The sequence below is a fragment of the Homalodisca vitripennis genome, chromosome 1, assembly GCF_021130785.1.
Source record: "Homalodisca vitripennis isolate AUS2020 chromosome 1, UT_GWSS_2.1, whole genome shotgun sequence".
NCBI classification, from domain to species: domain Eukaryota; kingdom Metazoa; phylum Arthropoda; class Insecta; order Hemiptera; family Cicadellidae; genus Homalodisca; species Homalodisca vitripennis.
The window spans coordinates 59,325,842-59,341,617 of record NC_060207.1 but is presented as its reverse complement, the minus strand read 5'-3'; the positions used below and the strand labels follow the sequence as shown (position 1 = coordinate 59,341,617).

Sequence of the window (15,776 nt, the reverse complement as noted above, 5' to 3'; positions counted from 1 at the left end):
TTGTCTTGTGTATTCATTTGAAGTACCATCCATTTGTATCACACTGTCTATAGATATATTTTAAACTATCTACCCTCTTTATACTTCTTCCTCCAGCCAGCAGTAGCGTAACTATGGGGGATGAAGAGAATAGTACTAACCCCAAGAGCCATAAAAATATAAAAAAATATATAACAGCAATCAGTGGCGTAGCGAAGGGGGGGTCCAGGGGGTCCGGACCCCCCCCCCCCGAAATTTTAAGACATAAAAAAATGAAGTATGGAGCAGGAGAAAAAAGGAGAGTTATTATTACTCTTGTCTACAAACATTAAATTGATTGATTTAATTGATGAAAGTGACCGTTGTTAAAAATATAATTGTCCTTTCGTTTAAATCATAAAGTATCAAACGATACTTTAGGGCTCGGCTTTTCGGATAGTGTAGTGTAATCACGGTATTTCTATAGGGCGCGGTCACGTGACGTGGCAAAGTAACCTGAACCGTAACACGGCAAACAGTTTAAATTAGCGACCACTTCTTTCAAATTCGTCTTGGGGACGTAAAATGACCGATTATAATTAAGTTACGACGTTGATTTTAGGTTTCATTAAACTGTAGACGTGTATATAATTATCGAACAAAATTAAAAAAAATCAGTTTTGGTCGGAAAATACACTTGAAAAACTCAATTCCATAAAATTAGAACTTCAGCTAATTTGGACTTCAGTGATTGAGGTAAATGTGGTGTTTCCGGTTGAGTTAGGACGACGATTTTTGTTACCATTAAACTGTACAGTGTACCTATATAATTATGGAGAAAAAATCACTTCCGGTCGGTAAATACCGAATAAAAGCTCTCTGCAGATTCAAGTTTTGACGATTTTGGATTTCACTGGTTGAGTGGTTGAGGTAAAGCTTTTCTTTGGTATTTACCGACCGGAAGTGATTTTTTTCTCGATATATATATAGTTAGTCGAGTACAGTTTAATGATAACAAAAAATCGTCGCCCTAACTCAATCAAAAATACCACGTTTACCTCAATAAATGAAGTCCGAAGTAGTTGAAGTTCTAATCATTAGAGTTTTTCATGTGTATTTTATTTCCGACCAAAAGTGATTTTTTTCCGATAATTATGTACTCGTCTACAGTGTAATGATACAAAAAATCGTCATTATAACTCATTCATAAATACCTCTATCAGTGAAATCCAAAGCAGCCGAACTTCTAATCAGTAGAGTTTTTCCGGTGCATTTTCCGACACTTAATTTTGATCTGTACCCGAGCAACGCTTGAAAATTGCCCACCTTTTCTAAAGGGTTTTTGGCCGTCAGTGGCCCAATGTCCCCGAAGGGGTATTTCATTTTCTCCACAGAATATAGTTGTGTCAATTATACATTTGAGTGAAGCTCTGTTTTGTTCTTCTTCTTTCTTATCCAGTGAATGCAACATCACATTGGTGCCTTCTACTCGGCCAGAATCGAACTTCGTAAAGTTTCGGTAGCTATACAAGAAAATTTGTGGTACTAGAGTTGCTGTGAGAGTTGAATTTGCCTATTACATCTTTCCACTTTCTATAAGGCATAGTTACTAAAGCTCCATATTTTTACCTTTTACCAGTGAACTCACTGGCAACTCACACAAAACGTCCCCCGCATCCCGGTTTCGGACCCCCCCCCCCCGAACGAAATTCCTGGCTACGCTACTGACAGCAATACCATTTGTTTGTAATTCAGCAGTTAAATATTTTACTTAGAATAAATTAGATACTTCTAATTCAAAGTTTTAGAAATTTAGATTTATACCACATCCTCCAGATTGTAGCGTTCTCTTAAAGCAGATCCATCGTCCCCCAAACCAAGTCTTAATTACACCATTTCCCCAACATGAGTTTTATCTCCTGCTTTATCCCTGTTTTGCCATTACTACCATATTATTAACAAAATCACTTTGATTATATAACATCCCAAAACATGTCACTTCTTCTTAATTTACCTAAGCCTCTTATTGTACTTCCTCTCAATACATTATTCCATATCTTCAATGAACATACAACATAAATTATTATAATTTCTGTTTATAACTTATCATTTATGTGATGTTGTTATTTGATTTATCTAGTAAGAGCTAAAGAATATGTTAACTACTGGCTGATCTGTAACTTCCCCTTTTCCTTCTGAATATTACTACCATTAGTAGAGGATCCGTGCAATAGATTTGATATGAGTGCCAATAATAGTGGTAGTATTTTAGCTGCAACCTGTAAAAAAACACCTGGGAAAACAGTTAAACATTAATTAATTTTGAACCTTGTGGGCATTGACCTAATTATTATAATTAACAATATGTGTTTGCTAAATTAGATAATAACTCAAGCAGAATTCTACACCACAGTGGACTTGGTTCAAATAAAATAAAATTCCACATCATTAAGGAAGATCTGTGTTATTGTCCTTGTCTTAGGGTATGTCAACAAGATAACAAAGTTAGAATTTCATATCTAATCTGGTTTCCCGAGTTTTGGGAGGAAGTGGTCAGCTACATATATACATTGAACCAAAATACAAATGCACAAACGTATCATGGAGCCGATGGATATGGACACCACCGTTGTCAAGCCTAGCACCACCCAGCAACCACTAACCCTCCAGAACACTTATGCTGCCAAAAAGACAATTGCCCAGGGGATGATGGACTTTGCTCTCGTCATGGCCAACGCCAACCAGATGAGGCTCATCTTCGAACACCAGGCAACGACTAAATCTTCTACATTTCTCATTGTCCTCATCTCTATCAGTTTGGGCCTCCAGGTGAGGATTAAACATCTTGTACTTTTTAAACTCTAGAGTATTTATTTTTACTTTGAATCTAAAGGGATAAATAATATATTGTGTAGGGATGAACATTTCTAGCATCACTTTAAACAACATGTCCAGAATATGAAGGACACGTGATTTGTTTCAGAACAAAAGTTAAATTATATTAGGGTTGTATAGATTATATACACGTTTATATAAATCATCTGGTTTTAATTGAATGTTAAAGACTTTTCAAACTCTATTAGTTAAGGCTTTTTTATTAATTTTTTGGTATCAGATATACAGCTTTAATTATCTAGCAATGTTGTAACAGTTGTCAACATTTAAAAGCAATTAAATTGGTAAACATTCTATAAACTACACATGTATAAAAATTCTCTTACAAACATTGTATAAGAAAACCATAAACATAGGCTATATACAAGGCATCCAGATCCTTAAGAACAAAAGATGAAAGTTCACGATATAACACAGATTTATCATAAGCAACCACCACAGTACAACACAATATTTATTTAACTACCAAACTAATTGGTTAAGAAGAGGAAGAAGGAATCAATCATTACATTGATGATGATGTAAAATTCCTATGCATAGAACTCAAGTAGTTCACAATCTACCTACAGCTGTAGAAGCCAGTCATTAGTTAGTCACCTCACTACTATACTACACTTACAGGTTTATATTGGTGAAGAGGGAAGACAAAAATTTTTCATACTTGATTTATTGTGTACAAATTTAAGAAGATATAATTTTTAAATTGAATGAAAACTAGCAGATCTACTTTTATTCCATACAGACTATCATGCTATTGGTTATTTCCAGTCGCATTCTCATCTTCTCCCAAAGAAAGAAAGCTCTTTCAATACAAGGTTTCAAATTAATATACTGTATAATATAAGCTTATATTATATTATATATTAATTTTCTGTTAGATTATTCACATTTCCACTAATCATTGTCCCAACGACCCTCCTGGAAGAAATGTAATTTGTATAAATATATAGAGGTTTGATTACTCCACTGGCTCGTTTGGCTAACGACCCAACCATGAATTAATATTGGGCAATAATAATTTAAGTGGATCGTTGGGCCAACAAACCTTAATGAAATGATTCCTAAAATGTTCAAGAAGGTCAATTGCACAAAAGGCGTTGGCCCACGACCTACGCCGCTGCGTTAGCTCATTTAAGCGGACAGAGAGGGTCGAATAGTAGGCTACTACAGGTCCCCGTCTCCTTCTAAGCCCTCTTGCAATCTTTTAGTTGTTTAACATTCCCGTTAAAACGTTATTTTAGTATTGTTCTCTAGATATTACTACATGTAGAAAATATTTAATAACTCATAAAGAAAATGCAATAAATATAAAATATTAAAATGTAATGATAAACATAATAGCAGCATGTACATCAATCAGTAGTCTATTAGTATGTTTATATACATGTACATCAGTACAGTAATGTAAACCAGTATTAGTATTCATAAATGCTATAATAAAATTACGTGTTGGTTTTATCATTACTTATTTAATACCGGTAATCATATTACAAGATTGATATAAAGTATAAGTGATTTCATGGTTTCATATGTAACCAAAGATTAGGTTATTACATTCGTTGATAGTGATTTGTCTGGTTAATAAAAAGTCGCTAAATATTTATTGAAATTTCATATACATTGTTCGACTTTTTCGTACTTGTTTTACTAGTTTAGGAAAAATTATAAGTTTAGGAATATGTGTGATTGTGCGTGCGTGTGTGCGCGCGCGCGTGTGTAGTAGTAGTAGCCTATACATATTATGTAAATTATATATTTTAATTATTATAATAGCTTAAATAAGACGAAAAACGTTTGCAATATATGTTAAATTTTAACGCGAATCAACCCCGAAAACATGACGGTCGTATTCCGTCTATATTGTGTACCTGTTACGTTTTATACAATAATCTGATTATAACATATTACAACCACTTGAATTTTTAGTGATAGCTTGTATTGCAGAGGTCGTCGTTTTACTGCAAAACTAATTTCATAGATTCCAAAATTGCAGCATTTTTTTAAACATGCGTATTCAAAATTAAATGTTATTAAAACTGACCAAAAACACGATTAATGGGAAAATATAGCCTAGCACAATATAATAGCCTATGTATATAAACAGATTGTACAGATTGTATTTATCGGTTATCCGTAAATTAGTTAATCATTTAAAATTTATTTATATTTTGATTGCAAATTCGTATGTTTATCACAATAAAATTTTTTCTAAAACTCCCTGTGCATGTCTCTAAATATTTTGTTACGTGACTTTACACCAACGTTCACGATAAGGTTGGTTATTTTTCATCAATAATATCGATTGTACCTTTAAGTAGTAATTAATTAAAACGTGTACTAATTTTTTTTAATATCAGTTTTCTAACGTTCTTCAGACGGCAGCGATCGCGTCAAACCATCGGACAAGTTCAAGACCGAGGTGTATCAATAGTATAATAATAATTTATATCATACTTGTACTTAATGTGTGTGTGTGTGTGTGTGTGTGTGTGTGTGTGTGTGTGTGTGTGTGTGTGTGTGTGTGTGTTCAGATGATTTGTTACCTTGTCCTCTGTTTCTATAAGTATGAGTATGATATACCTTTCTTTGGAATTCACTTTAATTATAGGTATCACCAAAAAGCCATTTGCTTAAACCGCATGTACTGTAGGTATGTATCCTTGTATATAGTACTGTCACAGTAGGCCGACTAGTGTTAGTGGTAACATAGAACATCTTGTTCATTTGACAGGCTGTAGAATAGCAAAGATTTCACTTCTATAACTCCTATAGTAACATACTTTTTCAATGTTCAAACCAGTGTGAAGCCATTCGTTGTTTTTTTCAAGATAGGATTATTTTTCTTCATATTCCTAATCCACTCCAATTTTCTAATTATTTTGAATCGAGCCGTTAATGAAAAAATTGAAAAATGTACACAATTCAAGTGTACAGCTCAATTCATTCTTGATGTATTACTCTAAATTATAAGCTTTGCCAACGCTCAGCCAATCATATTGAGGGCCATGCACCATGCAAATAAACTGATAAAAAGAAGAACCTTATGGAATGTAAGGAAATTCTTACAGACCGATCCACCAAATATCACGTGTTCAAATTTAATATGAGTGTACTCAAGTCCATTTACAAATTTGTTTATTGATATGTTTTGTTTTCATGATGGTTACTCATAAGATAAATATAAAAATGTTCACTAACGCTCAGCCAAATCCCATGCACCATCATCGAACTCTATGTCCCTTATATAGGAATGAAGCTTCATACAAAATTTAAAGTCTATAGGTAAGATCATTCTCACGAAAATGCATACATCCATTCCCATTGCATGCACAGGTAGATGTCCGAAAAGCACTTATAAACTTAGCTTGAATTGCGCCCCTTGTGTCCGAGGAAAAGGGCATAAAATAATTATCGTGATATATTCCAAAGAATCTCCTTGTCAATTGTGGTTAAAATCTATGGATTAGTACAGCACCCAGCATTATTGTTCGAATATGGTTTTAGTGTTAAGGATTTTAGTGTACTTAAAATAAAATATTATAGGCTTATAATATCATATGTAAATATTTCTATTTAAAAATTACAAATTATTTTGATATTTATAGCAATTTTCACGAATAACCTATTTTATGTTGCATTGATAGTTATACAGCAAAAATTGTTGGTATACATTGAATAATTTCGTTTTTGTTTTTAGGCTGTACATTAATTTTTACACATTCTCAAACATATGCCGTATTCTAAAATTATTGGTTTATAAAAATATTATAATAACAGTAATAAGCAATATAGTAAACATCTTCATTTCACCAAGGGGCGCGTTATCAGGCAATACGGCCGACGCAAGTTATTCTGGCGCCCAAGGCAAATACCCTTTCGGCGCACCCCACCACCAACTGATCGCTCCCCCTCCCCTGTTTTAAAAAGACTAAAACAAAAACATCACTTTTTTCATAATTTAACGAGAATTTGATTAGTCATACAGCAGATTATTTCAAGTTAGTGTATTTTATCCCAAATATAAATCCAATAAATTGCCTACTCCCATCTAATTTTAGCCCATGATAAAAACGTCTCAGATGAGCGGGTGCCAGCTTACTAGTGTGCTCCCTTACGTACGGGATGCTCGCTAACCGGTAACAAAAAACTACATAGTGTCGATAAACACCCTCTAAACTAGGATGATGAGTGAGTGGTCTACTGGCTTGAGTGATACATATGAATAAATGTAGTAATGATAATGTTACAATTATATTCACTTTTTATGTTTGTAAAATGAAATGAAATGAAAAATGTCTTATGTATGTTAGGGGAGGGGGCGCCGCCTGGGCTACACTCGCCATGAGTGTCATCAACCTATTGGGAGGTACCTGACCCTATTTTTAGTGAGGTTAAAATAAGCAAATGCAAACATTAGTATAAGAACAAACGTTCCGTGATATTTCTGAGTTGAAATGTTATAATGTATATTGCAGTAGTTGGTAAAAACGTATCTTATCAGTAACGGGAAAGTCACCATAATAAGGATAACGATGGTTTCCTTTTCGAGCCTACGCACAAGTGACACAACCAACTAGGCAGTCTACATGTTATCATACGTCACTGGTATTTCGACGCGCGAATCACCATCAGCTGGTCTTCCCGTGACCTTGACTGCGCAGCATGGGCACATTTAGCAGACAAACTTCACGAGTGCAAGTGTGTCAAGCCGCCTGTTGGGGGAGGGTAGTCAGAGGGGTATGTGATGCCCCCACCTTGGTGTTGAAATCCGAGAATTATCTACCAGAACCAGTAACGATCTTTAGTATAATACGTAAACAATAATTGTGCTATAAGTTAATGTCTGAGTATATTTCTATTTTAACAGTACGAAAGTGGCGTACATTTATTTTCTCTTTTATCTTGATCAAAGATAGTAAAACTATTTGTTGATTAATAGCCATTGTATTGATCAATTTTGTAGATATGCTGCACAAATATATACATTTTCTAAACATTACATAACAATTTTTCTAATTAAATTTCATACTCACTTCCACGTTTACGATATATTTCTCTCAACTATCGTTGAAGGGTTGGGTTAGGGCTGCTACCACTATTCGGCTCGGTTTAATTTAATACTTTACGTAAATACAATACGCTTGCAAGACAGGGTTATGATTACAATTTGTGTGTACAATTCTAACGAAAATAGGCTTTATTAAATCGCAAAATTAAAGCTATTTACAAATTGAGAAATGTTCACATTTAACGTTTATACAAATGTTTAACCGTTTCAAAATGGCGGCCAATTTATAAAAAGCAGCATTAGCTGCCATTTTTCATTCAGAATGCTAAGATTTGTTGCTATGGTATGGATAATATTACGCATACACACGCGCGCTGAACATTCACATTTCACAACATACAGACATAGTCTCACACAAACATAAGTCTTGTTGAAACCGTAAACATTTTACAAATAATTAAATAAATTCTACTTTATACCTTACACTCTTTGACACAATCCTAATTTGTGAATGGGGAAAATATAAATACCCTGTTTAAAAAAAATCTTGGCTAAAATGTCGGTCAAAACGTAAAACAAATTTGAATGTGCTTTGCTTAAAACAAGGTTAACATTATTTATCACATTTGTACCTTATTAACGTTTTGTGCTAATACAATTATATAAAATATTATTATTTTTTCTATAAGTTAACATTTTTTATGATTCAACAAGTGTTGATAATGTCCACACTCAGCTATTCTGAAAGAAGCAATAAATAAGTACAAGCAAAACATAACATATTAAAATGGGTACTTTTAAAGTAGGTGTCTGGTGGCCACCCACACACGTGCACACTGGTGGCCAGCCAGTAGTGTGCCTCTCAACTAATAACATTTTCCTCTACACTTTCCAACACTACTCTGTAAACTGATCAGCACAAATTCGGCCTATTTCGTATGAAATTACCCTAAAAACTTTTCTGCGTGACATAAACTATTAAATCCCGATCTTTTATTACTACTAACACCAGTAGGTTTTTGCGGAGGATGCACTGGACTTACCCGTGATACACACAGTTACCGCAGTCATAGTTGTCCTCGTCCTACATAATATTTAAGCAGATTGAGTTTACTGAGAATACTCCAAAAGTATTGTAGCCTCCAGACGTCGCTTTCCCCAGCGCGTTAAGCAGAAGAAAGTGAGCTCCACCACGTCGCGTCGCCTCGTCAGCTATGCCAGAGCAGAATATACAGTCCGCTGATCCGTTCTTGCCCCTACGACTGAAAATAACCACGAACAGAAAGGAGTCGCTTGAGTTACTTGTTTACTTCATCGTCCTACCTAATATTGGACCTGCGGATTAAGCCGGTCAGTTCAGCGTCCTCCGGTGTCCTCCCAGCTTTACTGCCACTACCAGTCGCGATTCTCGGACTTCGATCCGTCTTTATTGGCTGAGCGTTAGCGAAGCCTGTCAATCGTCTGTCTCTTTGTCTGTAGGAAAGAAATTATTTATAGACTTGAAGTTTTTCGTACAAATGCAGCGAACTCTGTTACGCGACTAGTGGTCTTGATATATACCTGGTCTGGAGACCCCTACTTTTTCTACTTTGCCCTGCCTCTGATAAATCGCCTTCATCTCTGCTGCCTAGATCCTTATGGGATAATTCCAGTGATACTGTACGTTTCCTTTATATGAACAAACTAGAACATTTTGTTTCAGGCTCTTCGAAAAAATTTCTGAAAATGTAGTCAACAATTTTTTAACATCAGAATAATTTTTGTGTGTAGTATGTACTCATATCAATTAAAACTGTATGTACAAAATAAACAACGTTATATACTTCTAAGCCTTTATACATTTACATGAGGTGATAAGTCATTTTCTATATTAAGAATTTAATTTTTCCCTTGCTGAATTCTTTAATATTAAAATGCTACAATAGGTTTTTGTATCATCTTGGTTGGATAAATAAAAAAAATCGTTTCTATTTAGATAATTTCCCTATTTTTAGTAACTTCACGAGGATTTATAGGTATTTATTTTAGAATGTTGGGCAGTTTTGCAATCAGACCCAAAGAAAAATGATTGAAGATAAGAACATGTTTATGCATTGTTTTGTATTAGTTAGCCTAATACTAAAGATAATGCCAAGCTTGATAATTACTTAATAATTATAATGTTTTTATTTTTCAATATAGTTTATGAAGAATATTTTAAATAAATGTTACCTGGGGACATTTTGTTTTTTAAATAAATAACTTCCGTTAGTCATATTTTATAGACATACTATAAAAATGTTACATCCTTATCTTCAGCCGTTTTTCTTTACGCCTGATTACAAGATACCTATAATTTGCCCACGACTCCTCGTGGAAAGACTAAAACTTCCTTATGTGTTTCTTATTTTCAAAAAATATTATGAGTGACTAAAATTTGTAAGCAGAAAACTCAACCAATCACCGTATGCAACGTCGGTCGTAATAACTTCTATACTGGGGCTGAGACTATGTAACCTGTATTTTGCAAAGCGAGCGCGTCATACACAAGATAGAAGGAATGAAGAATACAGGAAAAGAGCAGTCCTGCCCGTCAGCTGTCGCTCGACGCGTGACACGCTCGCGCCCACAAACCTCAGTTATTGTCGCGCTACCGACTGTGTTGGTCCTCTCGTCTCGGTGTCATGGAGGACTTCGACCTAGACCTGCCGGCCAAGAAGCGCACGCCGCTGCCTCTCCAGAACACGTACGCCGCTAAGAAGACTATGGCCCAGGGCATGATGGACGTTGCCCTGGTGATGGCCAATTCCAACCAGATGAGATACGTCCTCGAGTACAGCACGACTACCAAGACCTACTACCTCGTCTTGTTCCTCATCACCGCCAGCCTTATCCTACAGGTAGTCCCTATGTTGTGTAGGAAATGATCGACGTAGTAATCGTTTATCTATTCATAGTAATTTATTATTTTTTAAACATGTTCCGAATCCGTAATAAATCGGACCGTATACGATCAGTCTGACAGTCAGGATTGAAAATTATAGGCTAACTAACATCTGATTTGAAGGCTTTCACGAGATCTGTCAATTTTGTATCTTAGATTAATAATATTGTCTATTACAAGTTTCCCGCGACTTTACATGCAATTTTCAAAATCGAAATTTGTAGCCTTCTTCATGAAACCATTTATGTTGTTATATGAAGGATCCCTGTGACATTTCTTCAACCACATAAATTAATATACCTACTAAAAACAACCCTAATCAGTAATTAATTTTTGAAAATGTGTTACAACAATAAAATAATAATAACAGCTAAATTTGATGAATTAAAAGTATACTAACGTTGTAACTGTACTAATCGGATTTACTTAACTTTAGTTAAATATTAGTTTGTCTTGGATTTTATTATTATAAGTTACTTCGTAATGAAGTGTGGTATGATGCCCACTCGATCAATCAGAGGTGACGTTCTTTGGGACCAAAACACGTGGGCTTTTAAACGTAATATCTATGTACCAAAATATTAATCGAAATTATTTCCTTGAAGAGTAATTTGATCTAATCTTTACGTAGCTTGATGCATTGATGTGGATAAATTGATATTAATATGAATTTTTGCATTATACAAACATTACTTTAATTTCTATGATTAAAATATTTATTTATCATAACGAGGAATTTGCCTAGTTCATAACGAAGCCGACAGGGGAAACCGTATCAAAATCCGTTGAATAGTTTAGAAAATATCGATCCACAAACAGTCCAACACAAAAGGTCACTTTAATAATTTATACTATGTATTAATTGATAAGAGTATATTCTAGCTATTGTAAATAACGTTACATTATAGAAACAGATCCGTAGTATGAATCTACTTACACATGCAGATCCAAAATGCGTCCAATTTTATTTTCTTGTCTATCAGAGATCATAAATAGTCTACATGTAACAGTTTTTTCTATTTTTACGATTTACGTTGATCATCAATAAAACTTAATGTCTATTGATTGATCGAAGCCGCGAGAGCTATTTATACCTAATTTAGAACATTTTAAAGACAAATTTATAATTAAATTGTAATGTAGGCCTACATTCAAGTTTAAAATCTTTTCTTATGTCCATTGTGGTAAATATGATGCTGCAACGCAAATGATAGTTACTGAAATATTATGCATTTATCAATAATTGTTTTTATTTTAAGTGAAAAGGGTTATTGCATGGGTATATACAGTTCTTAAACTTCTTTGTATACACACATCTTTTATAACAAAGCTATTACACATGATATGACTAAATCTACATCAAGCCTTTCTTTAAAGCACTTTCTCGGAAGGCAATGCGGCCAGCCTTATCATATCTTGGTTTATCCATGTCCGGTCAGAGTTGTTATGACGATGCAATTCTAAAAGATTATATAGATACACAACAACATTGAACAGGAAAACACGATGCACTGAGAGAACCCAAATTTATAAAAGCCACAAAATAATGCTGTTGCTACATCAGAGCTGTAATTAGAGATTCTGTCCTATTGCGTTGAGCAGTTACAATTTAATTTAAATTCAGCTCTAAACTCTTTCCACAAATCTTCATATAATTTGCTATTTTTTCTCTCCCCGGTTGAGGGAAATTAGATACCCTGAACACCTCACCAATTCCTCTACTGATGCTATTAAACCGGGTCTGATGATTTGTGATCACTAATTAGTCGTTTTCAAACGTTTCCACAAATAGACGAGTTTATAATAGTTTTTAGCCACCTTCCCAATAAAACTCTGTTTTTGTGACGTTGTAAAAATAGGGGGTTCACTTTCATTGTAGGCCAATTTTTTATTATTAATAATAATATCAATTGTATGTCAAAGAACAAAAGAAGTAAAAGAGGAGAAACGCAAAGAACTCTATACGTGACTTCTAAAGATTACAGTTGAATTAAATTGTAACGGATTTTTGTAACTTTACTGGCATTGGCAATAAGAAACGATTGGTTTAAATAGCTGAGGACAAACTTTACATATATAAGATATTCTTTAAATACGTTATGTTTATAAATTTATAGGCTATTCTTTACAGAATGTGCGAATTTTGTTGTTTTACAAACAGCTTATTTAAAACTAGGGCACAAATAAGAGTAAATGGAAATGCTCACTCTTCAGAGTGGATATTTGATGTAACTCAGAAGCCAAACTGGAGGTTTTACTATGTGTGTTACGTAAATTGAAATGCCTATTCCGCGAATAGAGTATTTTGATTTTTTCCATTCCTCGAAACGAGTAAAACAACGTTCGATAAGTGGGTAAAAATTTCTTAAAATGCTCTATTCGGTAATTGCGAGTAACACATAATGAACTAGCATATCAAGGTTATTATGATATAGGCTACACGATATAAGGGCATTATACTATAGGTTACACGATATAAGGGTATTATGCTATAGGCTAATACTACTACGGTATTTACAACAAAAACACTTTCGAAAATTTGTAAGGGTTTCCAATTCTTATAAGCAATAGAAGTTAATACTGTATATTTCAAATTAAGAATTTGTATGTAAATTTATTTTCTACAAGTAACTAACATATATTGCTACGTTAGAAATAAAGCTTACTACTACAAATTGTTGTGATTTTACTGCTACTGACTATTTAAAAGACTTCTTTACTTATTTTAATAATTATTGTTACTTATATGCGTATATCATGTATTATATATTTCCAGAAGTGAAAGAAGAGATGTAAGAACCTATTACTCAAATTAATTAAAATGTTAGGTACTGAATTTAAAATAATTCAAAAGTTGGATTTTAGCACCACCAGTAGCAGCACTAGTACGTCGTTAGTGTTCAAGGTTCCCGTTAGAGGCGGCACAATCAGAATATTTGTACGTAGTTTAAACTGAAGCTGCTAGGTATCGCTGTAATCAATACTTACAACTCAAATTATACTTTTTTAAGTTAATATTATAAATATGTAATATGTATATGATAATAGCTTATATTTATAAGTCTATTAAAAAGTATAAAATATTTATTTTATGAAAATAAACACGAGTTACTTATTCAAAGAACTCAAAATAAATTATGTTCTTAAACAGTTCTCATGGGAATTTTTAATAGGTCAAACATATACTCAAGAAATGGTAATTGTGTACCTTCGTGCCTTAAACTAATGAGTAAGGAAAATATAGAGCTTTGGTGACGCTTGGCTCAGCTAGCAAACCTAGCCCATAATTTTTAATTGGGTACAGGTCGTCCCTTGAGTGGCCCGTCTACTTTTACGGGCTGTTCTGGTGAAGCGATCTGCCCTGTAAGCTATCGATTTGTAGAAACAAGTTTTTCTGTTGTGGTGAAGCAAACTGGCGAGTCCAGTTGTGATAATATTATTTCATGTTGGCAAATTTCAACCAATAATAAAATAGAGGAGTTTCGACATTAGTGACTCTGTGTTATATATCCGTACATTATTTGCTGTTTATATGCACGAGTATATTCAATTTCATAATAATCGAATTATGTTACACGTTGTATCACTAAATACCTTATATCCTACGTTCATTGTCGATACCAGCAATGCTGAATAGACTAGCCTATGAAAAACTTTCAAAATCAACAAATAAAATGTTATTTACTATTATTTACATTGCAGCTGATATACCTTGTTAATCTTCGAAAAAGTGCTTTATTGAATAGAGAGGCCGATTTTTGAACTAGTCGCGAACTACCCTTTTGAATCTCTACTATCTTCTTAGCATTAGCACTTCGGCAGGCAGTCTGTTGACAACTTAATAGCTACTACTACTACTACTAGTAGTAGTTAGTTACAAAACTAAATAATATAATTCAAACATCGATTTTACACATAGGCAAAGTATAACACTTGTTATAAAATTAATGAAATAGTATCCTAAAATAACAATATCAGATATCCAATTAGTCGTATTACTATTAAACTGTAAACGACAATATTGAAAATAACAATGTAGTAGACGCTACCATCATATTTCGAACATTAGTATTAGTCTTCCTTGATGGTTTAAATATTAATTCCATAACATATTATGTAGTTACTCTGGGTATTAGTTAGTTACAAGCTATACGACTTGTGATCAGGCGCCTGAATCAAACTGGTCTTCTGAACTAAATTGGACCCTCGCCGCTCAGAATAATGCGTAGAATAAAACAAATTAACAATGTTATAATTAACATTTCTTTTTATTTGTTAACTTATCGTTTACTCTACAATTAATTTCAGTGAAACGAAATAACAATTTGGCTCTCTTTTACTGTATTATAAATTCCTTATTACCTATAGTGTTTTTACTATATTCCAGTTTTATTCGGATAACTTCGTGTCCTGACTGATCTGGATAAACGGAGTACTACTGCGCCTTCATTTAGTCACGATTGACTACAAGTAACTGAACAAGTTTTGTTTTTAATAATCTAGTAAAGTCTTCTCTTTTGCAGATTGTGGTGGGAATCTCGTTAATTTTCAAGGGTAGGTGTGATCTGGGCGGCGACTCCAAGTTGGAACAAGCGAACCGCATCAACAACTGGGTTCTCGTTGGAGTGTTCCTGATCACCATCATCAACGTGTTCATCACCGCCTTCACCAGTACTGCTGCACCACCAGTGACGGGCCAGTAGTGACTACTGACAATGACTATGCTACTCAACATGCCACGCTGTGATATTTATTTTTGTTATATTTAACATAATGTTCGTGTGTGTCCATCGGTTTAGAAATAACTGCGACAAATAACTATTGCCAAAGGAAAGTATTACAGTGTTTTAATATTTTATAATATGTATCTAGAAATAAATGTAAGAACATTCGTATTTTATGCAGCGCATAACCGCACATTTCCCCTTCTTTACCCATTAACCATTGTTTTTCACTCAGCACACTTTTTATTAAGTTGCTATGTTTTACAGC

General features: G+C 33.9%; 1 protein-coding gene and 1 non-coding gene across 3 annotated transcripts; both read left to right on the top strand.

Moving 5' to 3' along the window:
* Positions 1-2,451: 2,451 nt before the first annotated feature.
* On the top strand, positions 2,452-15,684 carry LOC124362561 (ninjurin-A-like). Of its 2 annotated transcripts, none has more exons than XM_046817183.1 (2): positions 2,452-2,787; positions 15,308-15,684. In XM_046817183.1, the coding sequence occupies exons 1-2, from the start codon at positions 2,545-2,547 to the stop codon at positions 15,485-15,487; spliced, it is 423 nt and encodes a 140-aa protein (XP_046673139.1). In that variant the 5' UTR covers positions 2,452-2,544; the 3' UTR covers positions 15,488-15,684. The 2 variants fall into 2 exon arrangements, with proteins under 2 accessions (XP_046673139.1, XP_046673147.1); XM_046817191.1 differs by lacking the exon at positions 2,452-2,787 and adding an exon at positions 10,335-10,740.
* On the top strand, positions 13,997-14,147 carry LOC124353274. The gene has a single exon (XR_006921590.1). It is a non-coding gene; the product is annotated as a U12 minor spliceosomal RNA (small nuclear RNA).
* Positions 15,685-15,776: the final 92 nt, after the last annotated feature.

Coding starts and splice junctions, on each gene's coding strand:
- LOC124362561 (XM_046817183.1), top strand. CDS start 2,545: ATGCACAAACGTATCATGGAGCCGATGGATATGGACACCACCGTTGTC. Junction 2,788..15,307: donor CTATCAGTTTGGGCCTCCAG/GTGAGGATTAAA, acceptor TCTCTTTTGCAG/ATTGTGGTGGGAATCTCGTT.